Consider the following 14852-nt stretch of genomic DNA (forward strand, 5'->3'; position numbering starts at 1 on the left):
CATCTTGTGTTATGAATCGTGCTTCTTGTACTGTGATGCCACTGGATGCATTTCACATTTTCACATATAAACACTGCTAAAACACAGCCAAATAAGACAGATACTACAATATCGAATACAAGTTATAGACAAATTTATTTTAAAGCCACATTTATTTTAAACATTTCGTCTCAACAAAATATACAGTCAAAACATCATGACCAATAGTCAAATTCACAAATAACAATCCAATGAAATAATGCTGGTAACTATCCAATTTATATAAAGCTGCACATTCCCCCACCACCCCCACCCCGCAAGTAATTCCAGACCACAGACATACTGAGCTAGCAAGCGTGGCTTGTTGCTGCACCGGTAGTTCCTTGGCACACACATCAGCGAGGACCTCACCTGGTCTCACAACACCCAACAAATTCTGAAGAAGTCCCAAAGGAGACTGTACTTCCTGAGAAGACTGAGGAAATTCGGCATGTCCACCAAAATCCTGAGTTGCTTCTATAGATGCACTATCGAAAGTGTCCTTACCGCCTCCATCACTGTTTGGTACGGTAACTGTACAACACGTGATAGGAAGGCACTCCAGCGGGTGATCAAGACCTCACAGAACATTGTTGGGGCAGCCCTCCCCTCACTGCAAGACATTTATAAAACTAGAGTCCTACGCAGAACACACAACCTCATCAAGGACAGCACACATCCACAACACTCATTATTCACACTCCTACTGTCAGGCAGACGCTACAGGAGTTTGAAGTCCAGGACCACAAGGCTGGCAAACAGCTTTTACCCACAGGCCATCAGGCTCCTCAACGAAGCACTCACACACGCCGCACGCAACACACGCACACACTCATAGCACTTTATTTATTTATTTATATCTGTATTAATGTCTCTTCTGTTGTTGTTGCTTAATTTATTGGTATATATGTTTATGTGTTTATGTTTCTTATGTTCTTATTCTTTCTTGTGTTTTCTTTCTTTTCTTGGGAGAATGAACAGAATAAGATTTTCATTGCATAGTATAACTGCTGTTTTACTATGCACATGACAATAAAACTCTCTTGAATCTCTTGAATCTTGAAAACTAATGCCGATATGACCCCATATCTCGTTTTTAAGCCTGACGATATTATCGGACATCCCAAGTTTAAACCAAGTCCTCTTGGGGGATGCAATGAGTATTACACATCAAAACCAATTGCAACAAATAATAATAATAATTATAACATATTAACAAATGAGTAAATGGACAATATAGAAAGCTACAGAATAATAATTATTATTATTATAACATATTAAAAAATGGATACATTGGCAATATAATTAAGCTACGGAATGTAGTCATGAAAAAATCCAATGTAATATAAACAATACAAAAATAGTAAACAATGTGAGTGTGAGCTCCAGTGGCTGTGAGCACTATAAGGGATGACATCTGAGCAATGGCGACATCATTGCCTTTTGATCATCACCTGTCCAACATTTCTTTCATTTTTGGTTCCCAGGCATTGATCTCCGAGGGTCTGGGAAAGTATGCCAGGGATCCCAAGTTTGTATCGGCCACCAAACAGGAGATCGCAGACGCCTGCGAGTTGACCATTGACGAGATGGAGAGCGCCGCCAGCAACCTGCTGAACGGCAGCATGGCCGACACAGGGGGTGGCTCGGGGACCGCCAGCTCGGAACCCGCCGTGCACAACATGCGGGACTACAGCGACGAGGAGACGTACGCCGCTGCCGCCAAGCAGGAGGAGGACCTCACGGACGAGATGATATGCATCACGTCAATATAGCAACAACACGATGGATTTTTTTTACTATAGATTGATGGATTGTCCTCCCGCAATAGACGACATAAGAGAATGAAGTGCCTTGTTTTGTCTTTCGACACGACACCAACTGAACAACACCTATGAAAACAAGCACACTCATGAGATGTCATTTATTTTTTTATAGCCCCCCCTCCCCCAGGTGTGAATGCTGATGGTTTCATTTCACGAGTGGTGATCAATTACGGTGACGAGACTTGTGAGTGTGTAAGTATTTGGTCTCCACTTTAAATAATACTTGAAATACAGTGGAACCTCTCACCGTCTAGTTTTCCCCATTGGAAGTCGTGCTAATAGAAACCATGTGTTCCAAGCTCAAACTGGGGCCATCATAACACCTTTATTGATGGTGCAGGCAATGTTTTCGGTCACATTTAGTCATACAAGTGTAAAAAGAAGATGAGCAGCCAGGACACGGACGCGTATAACGTTTCCTGCTTGATGGCTATCAAACACTTTTCCTCTATGCTGTGGTGACCAAATAAAAAGCATCACTCTTCTTTTTCACACGCTTAACTGTCATACAAGTGTAAAAAGAAGTTAACCGTGAGGGTTTGGCCAAAATGTGCACATCAGACGTGTAACACGTTTAGGGTTCTATGGCCATCACCACATTCGTACCTTCTTGCTACCAAAAATGTCAAATAAAAAGCATCTCAATTGTTTTCACATCTTCCAAGTGTAAAAAGAAGTTAAGGTTGCAAGATGCGTCGCATTAATGCTGCTCACATCACTATGCTTCGTTCCACCATTTGTACCTGTGCTGTGGTGACAAAAAAAGCTAAATAAAAAGCATCATACTGGGCTGCAGCAGCCAGGACATGTCAGATGTGTAACATTTGCTGTTCTATCGTTATCGTCACACTTCTCCTCCATGCCATCCCCGGTGGTGTGTGGATACAAACAAGCCAAATAAGAAGCATCACTCTTCTTTCCCACATTCTTAACTGTCATAAAAAGAAGCATTAATGCGGCTCATTGTACTGAGCAACCAGGACATGTCGGATGTGCATACCACTTTCCTATGTCACCATTTCCAATTCTAACTATCTTTTTGTAGCTGCATCAAGCAAAAACGCTAAACGCAAATACAAAGCTCAAGGAGTTAATGCTTTAGTTAATACTGACTGAGCTGAAGCCTCACAAAAATATGACCTTAGGGCAACAGAGGCATATTTTTCCATACACTTTGTGACAAATTCCTTATTGTTCCACCTTAGCAGAGGTTCCACTGTATTTATTTGTCAATTTATGTGTGCAGAAGTCGGACTAAAGCCGTTAATTTACCATTTTTGGATGTGACTTCATGTTATTGACTGGACTTGAAAAGAAAAATACATATCACTTGAGACAAAACAAATCTATAAATATAGTCTTTGTCCTCAGGCATATCTTCCTGCTTCCCAATGACATATTCCTATTTCCATGAAGGATATTTTCAGGCATACATGATATTCCATACGTTGTCTTGCACACTAAATGCAACGATTAACTTGAACAGAGGACAAATGGGGGTCACAAACTGCTGCAACATGTTTAGATCACTACACCATGTACTAGTAACGTCATTTAATGTGTTTTATGGGCTCGGGTCTCAGGGTAAAAAAATGTCAATTTATCATGCTTAAGTTGTCATGACATCACCACAATCTCATTTCCTCATTTCTTCCCCTCACGGCTCCAAAAAGTACGCTTCAAATGGATATTGGTCATTAATTCTGCCGGCTTTACATTTAAACAACACCATCTAAAGCAGGGGTAGGGAACCTATGGCTCGGGAGCCAGTTGTGGCTCTTTTGATGACTGCATCTGGCTCTCAGACATTTCTTAACACCATAAAATGTGTTTATTTTAATTTGTTTTCCTGACATTTTAAAGTAAAACATTACAGAAACAGAAACATTACAAAATTCAAAATATGCATTGTAATGCATTTTAAACCCATCCATTTTTTTTTCTAGCGCAATGCCAGCTGTCCTTCCCATGTTTTCCGTGTCAGACACCAAAACTTGATTATTATTGGGGTTGTCCCTCCTTTAATCAAACCTTCTTTAATCAAATAGTCAGCTAGCTAATTGTGAAGAGACAACCCTTTTGATGAAAAAGGAAAAGAAAGAAAGATACGGAGTAGGTCACAAAACCATGCAGCACCAGAAGTTGCATTAATGGTAAAAAGTTATTTATTATTGGTTAGCTTCAATATAACAACATTATTACAAAGAATACATTCAGAGACTGATATTCTAAAATTGCTAGTATTCCTTAAATACTGTATACACACATTTGGTTGTATTCGGTGTTAAAAAATATGATATGGCTCTCACGGAAATACATTTTAAAATATGTGGCTTTCATGGCTCTCTTAGCCAAAAAGGTTCCCGACCTCTGATCTAAAGGAAGATTATATTTTCTTCAAAAAATCAAAATCAAAAATAAATATATATGTATATATGGATTGACTGTTCCCATTTATTTATTTTCATTATTAATAAAAAAAAGAAGAAAGAAACATTGCACAATTGCACAATGTAATATGTTAATAAAATGTAAACTATCAAAAACTACAAAATGATTTATATTGGGATGACAAAATCTAAAATGAAAATAAATCTAATAATAAAGATAAGAAATACATCTACACATTTTGTATTAAAAATAAAATGTATTCTTGTAACTTTCGTCATTTAAGAAAAATAATGATGGTTATATCTAACTTACTAATAGGTAATGGATAATTATTTAATTACTATTTAATGAATAATTTTGTAATCTTAATACTACAAAAAAATCTGATTTTCTTATTAGTTACACCTGATTGACTTGATGCAAATGAATACAAATACAATTTATAATATAACAATATTTTTATTACAAATATGTAACAATACTTTTGCTTCGTTTCTTTAACTACGTATGAAGCCACTGATTAGTCTACCGTATACCGAAAAACCAAAGCCTACCTGTTGAATAACAAAAAAATGCATTAAAAAAATCCCCATTGTGTAAATTTGTAGTTTTGTGCTGAAAAAAATTCAGATGTCATAAAATGGGGTTTAACAACATCAGGAAATATGAGTGATCGCTGGGGGGGTTTGCAGGTCATTTATCCAAAATATTTGAGTTTTTGGCACCTTTCGTGTATGTACTGTATGTGCAATCTTTATTTTTTATGTATCTGTTTTGTAATGTTCCACTGCTTTACATTTACTTAAGTAACATTGTAAAAAAAAAAAAAAACTGTACAGTATTTATATAAAACACTAACTTGAAAGTTTCTGGTTTAGTTGTTTGGAAGAAGAGAATCGGGAAGATTCCCGATTCTCCTTTGGGCATTTCTGTGTGGAGTTTGCATGTTCTCCCCGTGCGTGTGTGGGTTTTCTCCGGGTACTCCGGTTTCCTCCCACATTCCAAAAACATGCATGTTAGGTTAATTGGTGACTCTAAATTGTCCATAGGTATGAATGTGAGTGTGAATGGTTGTTTGTCTATATGTGCCCTGCCATTGGTTGGCGACCAGTCCAGGGTGCACCCCGCCTGCCGCCCGAAGTCAGCTGGGATAGGCTCCAGCATACCCCCGCGGTATAGAAAATGGATGGATGGATGAAAGAATATAGGTTGAAGTTCTAGTGGATATTCACTTTTCAAACATTTTAGAATTGTCATGTCTGTTCCTTAAATTAGCTTAAAATTGCAGCGATACACAAAAAGCAACACATGCTGTTTGATACTTGTAACCGAAAATGACCCATTGAAAATGAATTTATTTTAATACTGTATGAATTTAATGTTAACATTTCAATGTGTAGTGGATTATATTTTTCCACCAGATGGCACTACTTCTTCCCATTCAGTGCACTCAGCAAAATGTGCTATTTTAGTTTTCGTTTCTTAATTATTTTTTTAAGTGGCGCTAGGTAAACATACTGATCCTTGAAAAGATAAATACCCAAAATTAATGAATAAATACATATTAATTAATTAATACTTGTATCTATATTTCTATTTACTATTTGCTGAAATTGTTTTAAAAAGACTCATTTAAAGTGTAAAAATATATTGATATAATATTGTTACAGTAGTTTTTGGTAAGCATACATTTTTTTGTAATTTATTTTTAAGGAGCTCTTAAGGCACAGACTATATCAACTTCTGTGTGGAGAACACTGTGCCCTCCAAGTTGGTGCGGTGATTTCCCAACAACAAACCCTGGGTGACCTCTGAGATTAAGGCCCTGCTGAACAAGAAGAAGAGGGTCTTCAACTCGGGGGACAAGGAGGAGCTGTGCAGAGTCCAGAGGGAACTCCGGCATAAGATCAGGAAGGGGAAGGACTGCTACAGGAGGAAACTGGAGAAGCGGCTGCAGGAGAATAATGCCAGGGAAGTCTGGAGAGGCCTGCAGACCATCACAGGCCATGGTAAAGGAGTGGGGAGAGACCAAGCCAGTGGGGACAAAATCTGGGCAGATGAACTCAATCTGTTTTTCAACAGATTTGAGTCTGCCCCCCCTCCCTCCCCTACCAACTCACCACTCTTCACCCCCACATCCCCATCCCAGCCATCCTCTACCCCCCTCTCCATAACTGATGATCAGGTGAGGAGTCAGCTGAAGAAGATTAAGGCAAGGAAGGCCCCGGGACCGGACGGCATCAGCCCTAGAATCCTCAAGGACTGTGCTGACCAGCTCTGTGGAGTTCTCAGGCACTTGTTCAACCTCAGCCTGAGCCTGGAGAAAGTCCTGGCCCTGTGGAAGACCTCCTGTGTGGTCCCGATCCCAAAGACACCGCGTCCCAAGGAGCCTAACCACTTCAGGCCTGTTGCCTTGACCTCTCACCTGATGAAGACCATGGAGAGGATTATCCTGCAGCACCTGCGACCCCTGGTGGGCACTCAGCTGGACCCCCTGCAGTTTGCTTACCGGCCTCGGATCGGAGTGGACGACGCAGTGATCTACCTGCTGCACAGATCACTGCTACACCTGGAGGACAGCGGGAGCGCTGTGAGGGTCATGTTTTTTGACTTCTCCAGTGCCTTCAACACCATCCAGCCGTCACTACTCAGAGTGAAGATGGAGAGTGTGGGAGTAGACCAACACCTGACTGCATGGGTTATAGACTACCTCACCAACAGACCACAGTATGTGAGGCTCCGTCACTGTGTGTCTGACATGGTACTCTGCAGCACAGGTGCCCCTCAGGGTACGGTGCTCTCCCCTTTCCTCTTCACCCTCTACACCTCGGACTTCACACACAACTCCACACAGTGTCACATCCAGAAGTTCTCCGATGACACAGCCATCGTTGGTTGTGTTTCAGAGGGGAATGATCTGGAGTACAGGACGGTCATCAGGGACTTTGTCAGCTGGAGTGAGCTTAACCAGCTGCAGCTCAACACCAGCAAGACAAAGGAGATGATCATTAACTTCCAGAGGAAAACATCTCACTTCACACCGGTGAACATCCAGGGAGCGGACATAGAGTTGGTAGACAGCTACAAATTCCTGGGTGTTCACCTTAACAACAAACTGGACTGGTCCGTCAACACCCACGCCCTCTACAAGAAGGGCCAGAGTCGCCTCCACCTGCTGAGGAGACTGAGGTCCTTTGGTGTGTGCAGGACTCTTTTACGGACCTTTTATGACTCTGTGGTGGCCTCAGCCATCTTCTATGCTGTGGGCTGCTGGGGAGGGGGCAGCACGGACAGGGACAGGAGCAGGATCAATAGGCTGATCAGGAGAGCGAGCTCTGTCCTGGACGGTCCTCTGGACTCCGTGGAGGAAGTGGGGGAGAGAAGGATGTTGGCTAAGCTGACATCCATCATGGACAACACCTCTCACCCGCTACATGACACTGTTGTTTCCCTTGGCAGCTCCTTCAGCAGCAGACTGTTATACCCACGGTGTAAGAAGGAGAGGTTCCGCAGGTCCTTCATACCGACCGCTGTCAGGCTCTACAACACCTGCACCACCTGAACCATGTGTCACTATGTATTCTTTACTTGCGTATCTTGCTTGCTGCTGTAAGAAGTGAATTTCCCCGCTGTGGGATTAATAAAGTACAAATACAAAATACAAATACATTTGTCAAACTCATCCCATGGAGGGCTGAGATACTGCAGGTTGTCTCCGCCCAGTTTCTCCAGCAGGTGATTTTAATTTAAGAGCTCCTACCCTCAAACTGACGGAGGTGTTGATGATTAAAATCACTTGCTTTAGTGACCGGCTGGAAACACAACCTGCAGTGTCTCAGCCCTCCACGGCACGATTTTGACACCCCTGTGAGCTAAGGGATAAAACAGAAAAACCACTGCAGATTACAACCAGCAACGTACGAGTTACGGCTAAATTCTTCTGAAATGAATTCTTAAGGAGCTGCTTTCCACAGAGGTAAGGAAAAACACAGCTAAAGTCTCAAAATGGTGTTTTTAGTGTGAAGAAATAAAACTTCATCATACATACATGATGTTTAAAAATATCATTCCAACTCAAAACAAGCTCATGACATTGTGTGTACGGTCTATTGTGGGAAAACAACCAATATTAGAAAAATCCCCAGCAGAGCCATGAAAAAAAACAAAGTTTAGAACTCGGTCATCTTCTTGTGCGTGTCGGCCTTGTTGTGTTCTCTCTGGATAGACAGCTCCTGGGCCTTCTGCTGAGCCAGCAGCCGACGAGCCGACGACAGCTTCTCTTCCAGCTGCTTCACTCTGGACGCGTCCCTGTTTTTTTGTTTTTTTTTGCGACAAAGACAATAAATATATTGCACCTTATATACACGTTGACCACAGCCCAAAGTGTAGGCAGCATCGCCAACAAATGGTATGTATATTGTACAGTATGGTGCTTTTACAAATACAATAAGGCACAAACTTTGAGGTAGCCTTGTATTTGTACAAAGAATGACGATTAACGCTAGCAGCCAGGAGTACTAACCTGCCCGTCTGCCTGCTGAGTGACTGGGTCAAGTTCTGGATCTCCCGCTCTGTCTGCGCCACCCTCTGGGCTGCCTGGAACAGTTTCACATTCAGACTTCGCTTGGTGCTTTTGCCCCCCTTGTAGGCCTCCACGCCACTGAGTGCTGCAGATGCCGCCCCGTCATCGGCAGCATCTTGCTTCTTGGCGCCGAGCTTGTGATTAAGAAAGTCAAAGACGGTGTGGCGCTCCCCGCTGGCCGCTCTGAGCTTCCGGCGCCGCTTTGGTTTTCTCACTTGCTCGCCGCCGTCTTTTTGCTGTTTGCTCTGACGCCGTCTCTGAGTGAGCTCGGCACACTGGTCCAGCAACTTGTCTTTGGGGAGGAGCACAGCCATGACGGGCTCCACTCGGCCCGTCTGCGTTTTCCCTAAACCTGAGAAGACAAAACTCGTTTATAATCTCCATCCATCATGTTCCCATTTAAGAAGACAATAGATGATAAAGCGGCCTACTGTTTTAGGTGTTATTGATACGGTATGTCGCTACGACAGTGACATGGTCATGCATATCAGTGGTAATGCTAATGGTAATGGTTTAACTTTATTTGAACATGTGTACAAGTCACGATGGAGTACATCACATAGTACAATTCACAGTTCCACATGTCCAAAAGGAGTAGGAAGAAGCAAAGTTTATTTAATCCTACCCCCCATCCATTCCACATATATTGAAATACATTTATTCACTTCCTGTATTCCATAAGTAATCTTTGCCAGTTAATACATAAGAAAATGATAAGGTATGTAACAATGTAAGAATGTGGTATTCCATCCATCCATCCATTTCCTATACCGCTTCTCCTCTTTAGGGTCACGGGGGCATGCTGGAGCCTATCCCAGCAGACTTCGGGACAGGCGGGGTACACCCTGGACTGGTCGTCAGCCAATCGCAGCGCACATATAGACAAACAACCATTCACACTCACATTCATACCTATGGACAATTTAGAGTCTCCAATTAACCTAACATGCATGTTTTTGGAATGTGGGAGGAAACCGGAGTACCCGGAGAAAACGCACGGGGAGAACATGCAAACTCCACAAAGAGATGCCCAAGGGAGAATCAAACCCAGGTCTTCCTGATCTCCAGACTGTTACTGTGTTGGCCAACATGCTAACCACGAGACCACCGTGCGGCCGGTGAATGTTTTGTCACCATAAATAATTCATATAACAATCATAATAAATAATAATCAGTATAAATAGCCATAACAGAACACAGAATATTGATTTAATTCCACATATTGAAATGCTGTGGGTTTTTAGCGTTGTTCTCGCATATAAGTGTTTTAAGTTTAGTTTTTCCCTGAGATCATATTTCTCCTCTCTTATAGAAAAGTAATGTATGACATTTTTGGGCAGCAGGTTATTGTTTGCTTTATGCATAATTTGTAGCTGTTCAAAAATTTACTAGACCAGCGAATTTTTATATTTGTGATTTTAGAAATAGAGGATTTGTATGTTCTCTATACGCGGTGTTATGGATTCTCCTAACTGATCTTTTTTGCAGGACATTTAGAAATAATTAAGATTAATTGAATGGTTATTACCCCATATCTCCACACAATAAGTTTGATATGGTAATACCAAAGAACAGTAAAGAGCATGGAGTGATTTTCTTTCTACTATCTCAATGTCCTTTTTTATCATTTCCATTCCAATACCATTACAATCAATTGATGTTTTTGCTTTACATTTGTTAACAATATCATTGATTAGAATTGGAACATACAGTAGAATTAGGATTCCTGTCAATAGTTTCATTCCATTCCTCCTCCATCCAGAATTTTGAAATCTCTTCTTTCAGTTTCAGTTCTTTCAGTCCAATATTTACAAAGTAGTTATTAGACTTCTCCACTACCTCATTCATATAATCTTTATTGGTGTTTCCAGCCATACAATAATGAGGGTAATTTGCTTTTTTTAGTACTATTCCTTATAATACTGTTTAGGATGCCCCAAGTTGCTCTCATGTTGTTTTTATTCTTGTCTAATAATTGCCTATAAAATTCTTTCTTACAAGTTTGTTGTCAACTTATTTTTATATGTCTTATACGTTTTTTTGTGCTTCTTTAGTTTAGTTGAATGATACATTTCCTATATAATGTATTTTTCTTCTTACAGGCATTTTTTAGTCCTTTTGTCATCCATGGCTGATTGTTTTTATTTTGCTTCTTGGACATTTCTCTCAAGGGACAGTTCTTATCATAGCGCTCCGTATGCAGTAAGTGTTTAGAAAGTGCTCATATGCTTCATCCACATTGTTTCCGCTGTACACACTCTCCCATCTTTGTTCTTGTAGATCTTTCTTAAAAGCGTTGACACTGTCCTCTGTGCGTGGTCTTTCGCCACACAGGCCCATGTAGGTTTTGATTTTTTTCCCCTCCTTTAATAATAAAAAGTTTCACTTAAAAAAAATGCATTTTGTGTTCAGTTCAGTTGTGTTGTCATTGAGCAATATTTCAATTTGTTTGATGACAAACACGCAAAACAATAAGAACTCAGGAAGGGGCAAACACTTTTTTTTCACACCACTTAATACATGGTGTTGGAGTTGCACTGCTGTTGATGTGTTTAGGTCAAAATAAAGTTAGAAAAGAGCGTCAGACACTGTGTGACTGTGTGGGGACGCTACACTGTTCTTCAGTCTGTCGTCATAACAGAGAGGCATGGTGTGTCATGATGCATATTTGTTATTTATGCTAAAAAATGTAACCTACTAATGAAATAAATTAGTTACCATTGTTAACGCACTATTTTTGACAGCCTTAATCTTTTTTTATGTGCATATTTAAGACTTCTCTGATTGATTTTAAATCAACATCAATAAAAACAGTGACAACGTCCTTACATTACCTACCTTTCCCATATTCATAACCCATCTTTAGCATTAGCTTGGATCCGATGCCTCTCGTGTGGGCCTCCCAACCTCCAAAAATGGTAGTATTTATTGCTGCGTGGTCTTCAGCTGAGTCCATAACTGTTGAAGTTGAGACACAAAATTGTACAGTATTACCAAAACTAACCCATATATTTATTTTAGAGAATGGGAGGAATTCCAATCAGGGATTACAATAGCTGGCATATGGCAACCTAGGAGTGTGCAACAGCGACTGTGCAGGCAACTGACCGGGCACCCATAAAATGTACCTTTAGCGAAAGCCACATCATCATCATCACCGTCATCCTGGTCTGAGTCAGAGGACAGCGGGTCGTCTTCTCTCAACGGTGGAATGATGCAATCGGCCTCGACGACAGCCTCTTTCAGCAGCAGGGAGTCAAACTTGACAGTGTAGAAGCCGTTGTTGATATCTACAAAGAGGAAGAATTTCTGATATAGCTCTTAGCTCTCTCTAAACTATGATCATCATCAAGCTCCTCAAAGAAACACAGTACCTGCGATTCTGGCTGGGTACCAGATGCCATCCTTGTGCTGAGCCAAACAGGACGAGCCTTCCTCAAGGTTACTGAGGTCACAATCCAGGAAGTCTCTGAGCTCTGACACACACACCACCTCACCATGGGAGAACCTTTACATAATGTAAATGTGCAAGATTGCCAGATATTTAATGATGCAAATCTTGGAATACACCATCCATCCATCTTCTATGCTGCTTAACCTCACTAAGGTCGTGAGTATGCTGGAGCCTATCCCAGCTGACTTCCGGCAAGAGGCGGGGTACACCCTGGACTGGTCATCTTGGAATACACATATGCTTAAATTTTACAGTGCAGTGTATTCAAACTAAAGTAGCACTTTATAGTGCAAGGTAAGTATTTGGTAAGTTAAACTAATGCACTTCACTACAGTATATGGCAGTAGAACCATGTGACAATCAGCAAAGACAGCTACTGATTATAGAAGTTTGAATCAAATTAAAAAAGTACAATAATATTAAATGGACATCCCGAAGACACTTGGGTGTTATTTTTGCCAAGGACATGTCATTAGAGCAGCACTGTAAACAGCTGACGAGAAACTGTTTCTTTCAATTGAGAAAAATGTCCAAAGTCAGAAATACGGCGTCACACGACGATCTGGAGCTAATCATTCATGCTTTTGTTTCTTCGCGATTAGACTACTGTAATAGTCTCTTCTCATGTCTAGGCAAGAAAAAGCTGTCTGGTTGGTGATTTTTGAATTGGTGAACAACTCTGCAGCAAGGATTTGGACTCGTACAAATAAGAGGACACATATATCCCCTGTTCTAAAATCTCTTCATTGGCTGCCTGTTTCCTATAGGAGAAATTTTCAAATTCTAGTTCTCACTTTTAGACCTTTGCATGGTCAGGCCCCTTCTTATATCAGTGATGTGATTCAGCCCTACACTCCCATTCGCACTCTGAGGTCTGTGGATCAGAACCTACTGATGGTTCCACGTACTCGTTTCCGGACCAGAGGTGACCGATCTTTTCAGGCTGTTGCTCCGAGACTTTGGAATGATCTTCCTCTCTTTCTGCGTACAGTAGACTCTGTTGATGCTTTTAAAACCAAATTTAAATGGTTTTTGTTGAAGCTTTCTGATTGGGCTGATATGACTGTGTTGTTTTATTTGGGCTCTCAACTGTGTGTATACTGCGATTTTTTAATATGATTGTGAAGCACTTTCTTTGTCTGTGAAAGGTGCTAAATAAATACATTTTACTTACTTACAGGACATTATTTTAAATGCAATTTTCTTACTAAAGTAAAAGTAAAAATCCTCCTCCTACAATAACTTTTTGGAGGATACAATGTTTCATTTTTCATTTCTTTTATGAAGCATTAACCACCTCAATAATATAAAGTAATAACAATAATAATAATAACCTAGAGCTTTGATACAGCTTCAAACATACCCACTAACAAACTAACAAATAAACTGTTATAGTGTAAAGCTGGAGATAAGACAAAATCACCTGCAGTTAACTGGGAAGCGACATTTGTTCTCCAGATAGAACGGACAGGGCTTCATGGACTTCTGAGTGGGGTAAATGTACAAAACTCTAACTTGAGCCTCATCTCCATCTGGTGCTTCTGCCCCCACCACCATGGCATTGTGGTACTCCAGTGTCCCCCACGACGTCCTGTATGGTGCTCTTACTTTGGTGCCACTCAGTGTGTCCTCTTCCTCATCTTCTTCTTCCTCTTCACATTCTTCATCTACATCACCTTCACTCTCCTGATCTGGCTCATTTGCATCAGATCTGCTGCCCGAAAACTCCCCCAGCTCAGCGTAGAAAGCAGAAAACTCGGAATCCAAATCGCCCTGTGCGTTAGCCTCGGCTGTGTTGGCCTTCGCTCCATTGATGTCCTCCAGGGAGGTCAGAAGCTGACTCTTTCTGAAAGACAACAAGCTGGCCTTGGTGAGTTCTATCAGCTGACACAGGTCCTCTCTGAGTTTAAGCAGGTCATGCTGCTGGGAGGGGTCCACGCCAGCCGCCAAGGTGGCATCCACCTGCTGCAGCTGGGCTTCATAGGTAGTGATGGCTGCCTCCAGAGTGTCCTCATCCATAGTGTCACTGTGCACTGGGCAGGATGGGAATTGTAGGCATCCAGATCTGGTAAAACTGGAGAGCACCAGTATGACTCATTTTTATTATTAATAACAGACAACAAAAAACAGGTTCACTAATAGAAATCAAATAACATTAATAAGCATGCATCGATTACATCGTATCTTACTTAGATCTGATGCTAGCAAACCCTGTTGATGCTAGCCTAGCTCCGTGTAAGCCACCTTCAAACTAACGCTCATAAATAGTAATAAAAGCAACGGTATTACCTTGGCGATTATGTTAATTGTCTAAAACCGGTGCATCAACAGAAAATGTGATAAAAACTAAAAGATTCGTCTTAAGACGATAACACAGCATTCAAATGTAGCTAAATTCACTTCAGACATTATTGGACCATCCGAAAACAACATCCGCCGGTAAGCATCAAGCGGCTAACATGAATACAACTTCCGTTGTGGTTTTCAAAGAAAACTACTCCTTTGCTTGGACTGCACATATAAAGACGTTAGATGTTGTGCAAACAATGTCCTTTTATCGCATACATTTATGAATTAAATA

The 14852-nt window shown here is 41.1% G+C and overlaps 2 protein-coding genes across 14 annotated transcripts in view; one reads left to right on the forward strand and one right to left on the reverse strand.

The window, feature by feature from the left end:
* The window catches only part of LOC129178312 (voltage-dependent L-type calcium channel subunit alpha-1D-like), a 145968-nt gene extending 140517 nt beyond the window's left edge, over positions 1-5451 (forward strand). For 4 of the 11 annotated variants that reach the window (XM_054770416.1, XM_054770446.1, XM_054770474.1 and 1 more), the window contains one exon: positions 1506-5447. In XM_054770416.1, coding sequence (XP_054626391.1) covers positions 1506-1793 — 288 coding nt within the window. In that variant the 3' untranslated portion in view covers positions 1794-5447. Of the gene's footprint in view, positions 1-1505 lie in introns of all 11 variants that reach the window. The other 7 variants (XM_054770455.1, XM_054770464.1, XM_054770482.1 and 4 more) reach the window with 3 other exon arrangements.
* Positions 5452-8115: 2664 nt separating this feature from the next.
* On the reverse strand, positions 8116-14798 carry zgpat (zinc finger, CCCH-type with G patch domain). Of its 3 annotated transcripts, XM_054780630.1 has the most exons (8): positions 14561-14796; positions 14234-14345; positions 13695-14117; positions 12192-12325; positions 11946-12107; positions 11656-11775; positions 8758-9169; positions 8116-8543 (listed from the first exon to the last, which is right to left on the reverse strand). In XM_054780630.1, the coding sequence occupies exons 2-8, from the start codon at positions 14284-14286 to the stop codon at positions 8405-8407; spliced, it is 1443 nt and encodes a 480-aa protein (XP_054636605.1). In that variant the 5' UTR covers positions 14287-14345; positions 14561-14796; the 3' UTR covers positions 8116-8404. The 3 variants fall into 3 exon arrangements, with proteins under 3 accessions (XP_054636605.1, XP_054636603.1, XP_054636602.1); XM_054780628.1 differs by having other exon boundaries at positions 13695-14345; positions 14461-14798; XM_054780627.1 differs by having other exon boundaries at positions 8117-8543; positions 13695-14345; positions 14561-14795.
* Between the last annotated feature and the right edge of the window lie 54 nt (positions 14799-14852).

The sequence above is a fragment of the Dunckerocampus dactyliophorus genome, chromosome 1 (genome assembly GCF_027744805.1).
Source record: "Dunckerocampus dactyliophorus isolate RoL2022-P2 chromosome 1, RoL_Ddac_1.1, whole genome shotgun sequence".
In the NCBI taxonomy this organism is placed as follows: domain Eukaryota; kingdom Metazoa; phylum Chordata; class Actinopteri; order Syngnathiformes; family Syngnathidae; genus Dunckerocampus; species Dunckerocampus dactyliophorus.

Bases quoted from the DNA above. Each gene is read 5' to 3' on its own strand.
- zgpat (XM_054780628.1), bottom strand. From the start codon at position 14,290: ATGGATGAGGACACTCTGGAGGCAGCCATCACTACCTATGAAGCCCAG. The intron at 11,776-11,945 runs GTACATTTTATG...CAACTTCAACAG, and splicing joins TGATGTGGCTTTCGCTAAAG to TTATGGACTCAGCTGAAGAC. The intron at 9,170-11,655 runs GTAGGTAATGTA...TTGTCTTCTCAG, and splicing joins GGGTTATGAATATGGGAAAG to GTTTAGGGAAAACGCAGACG.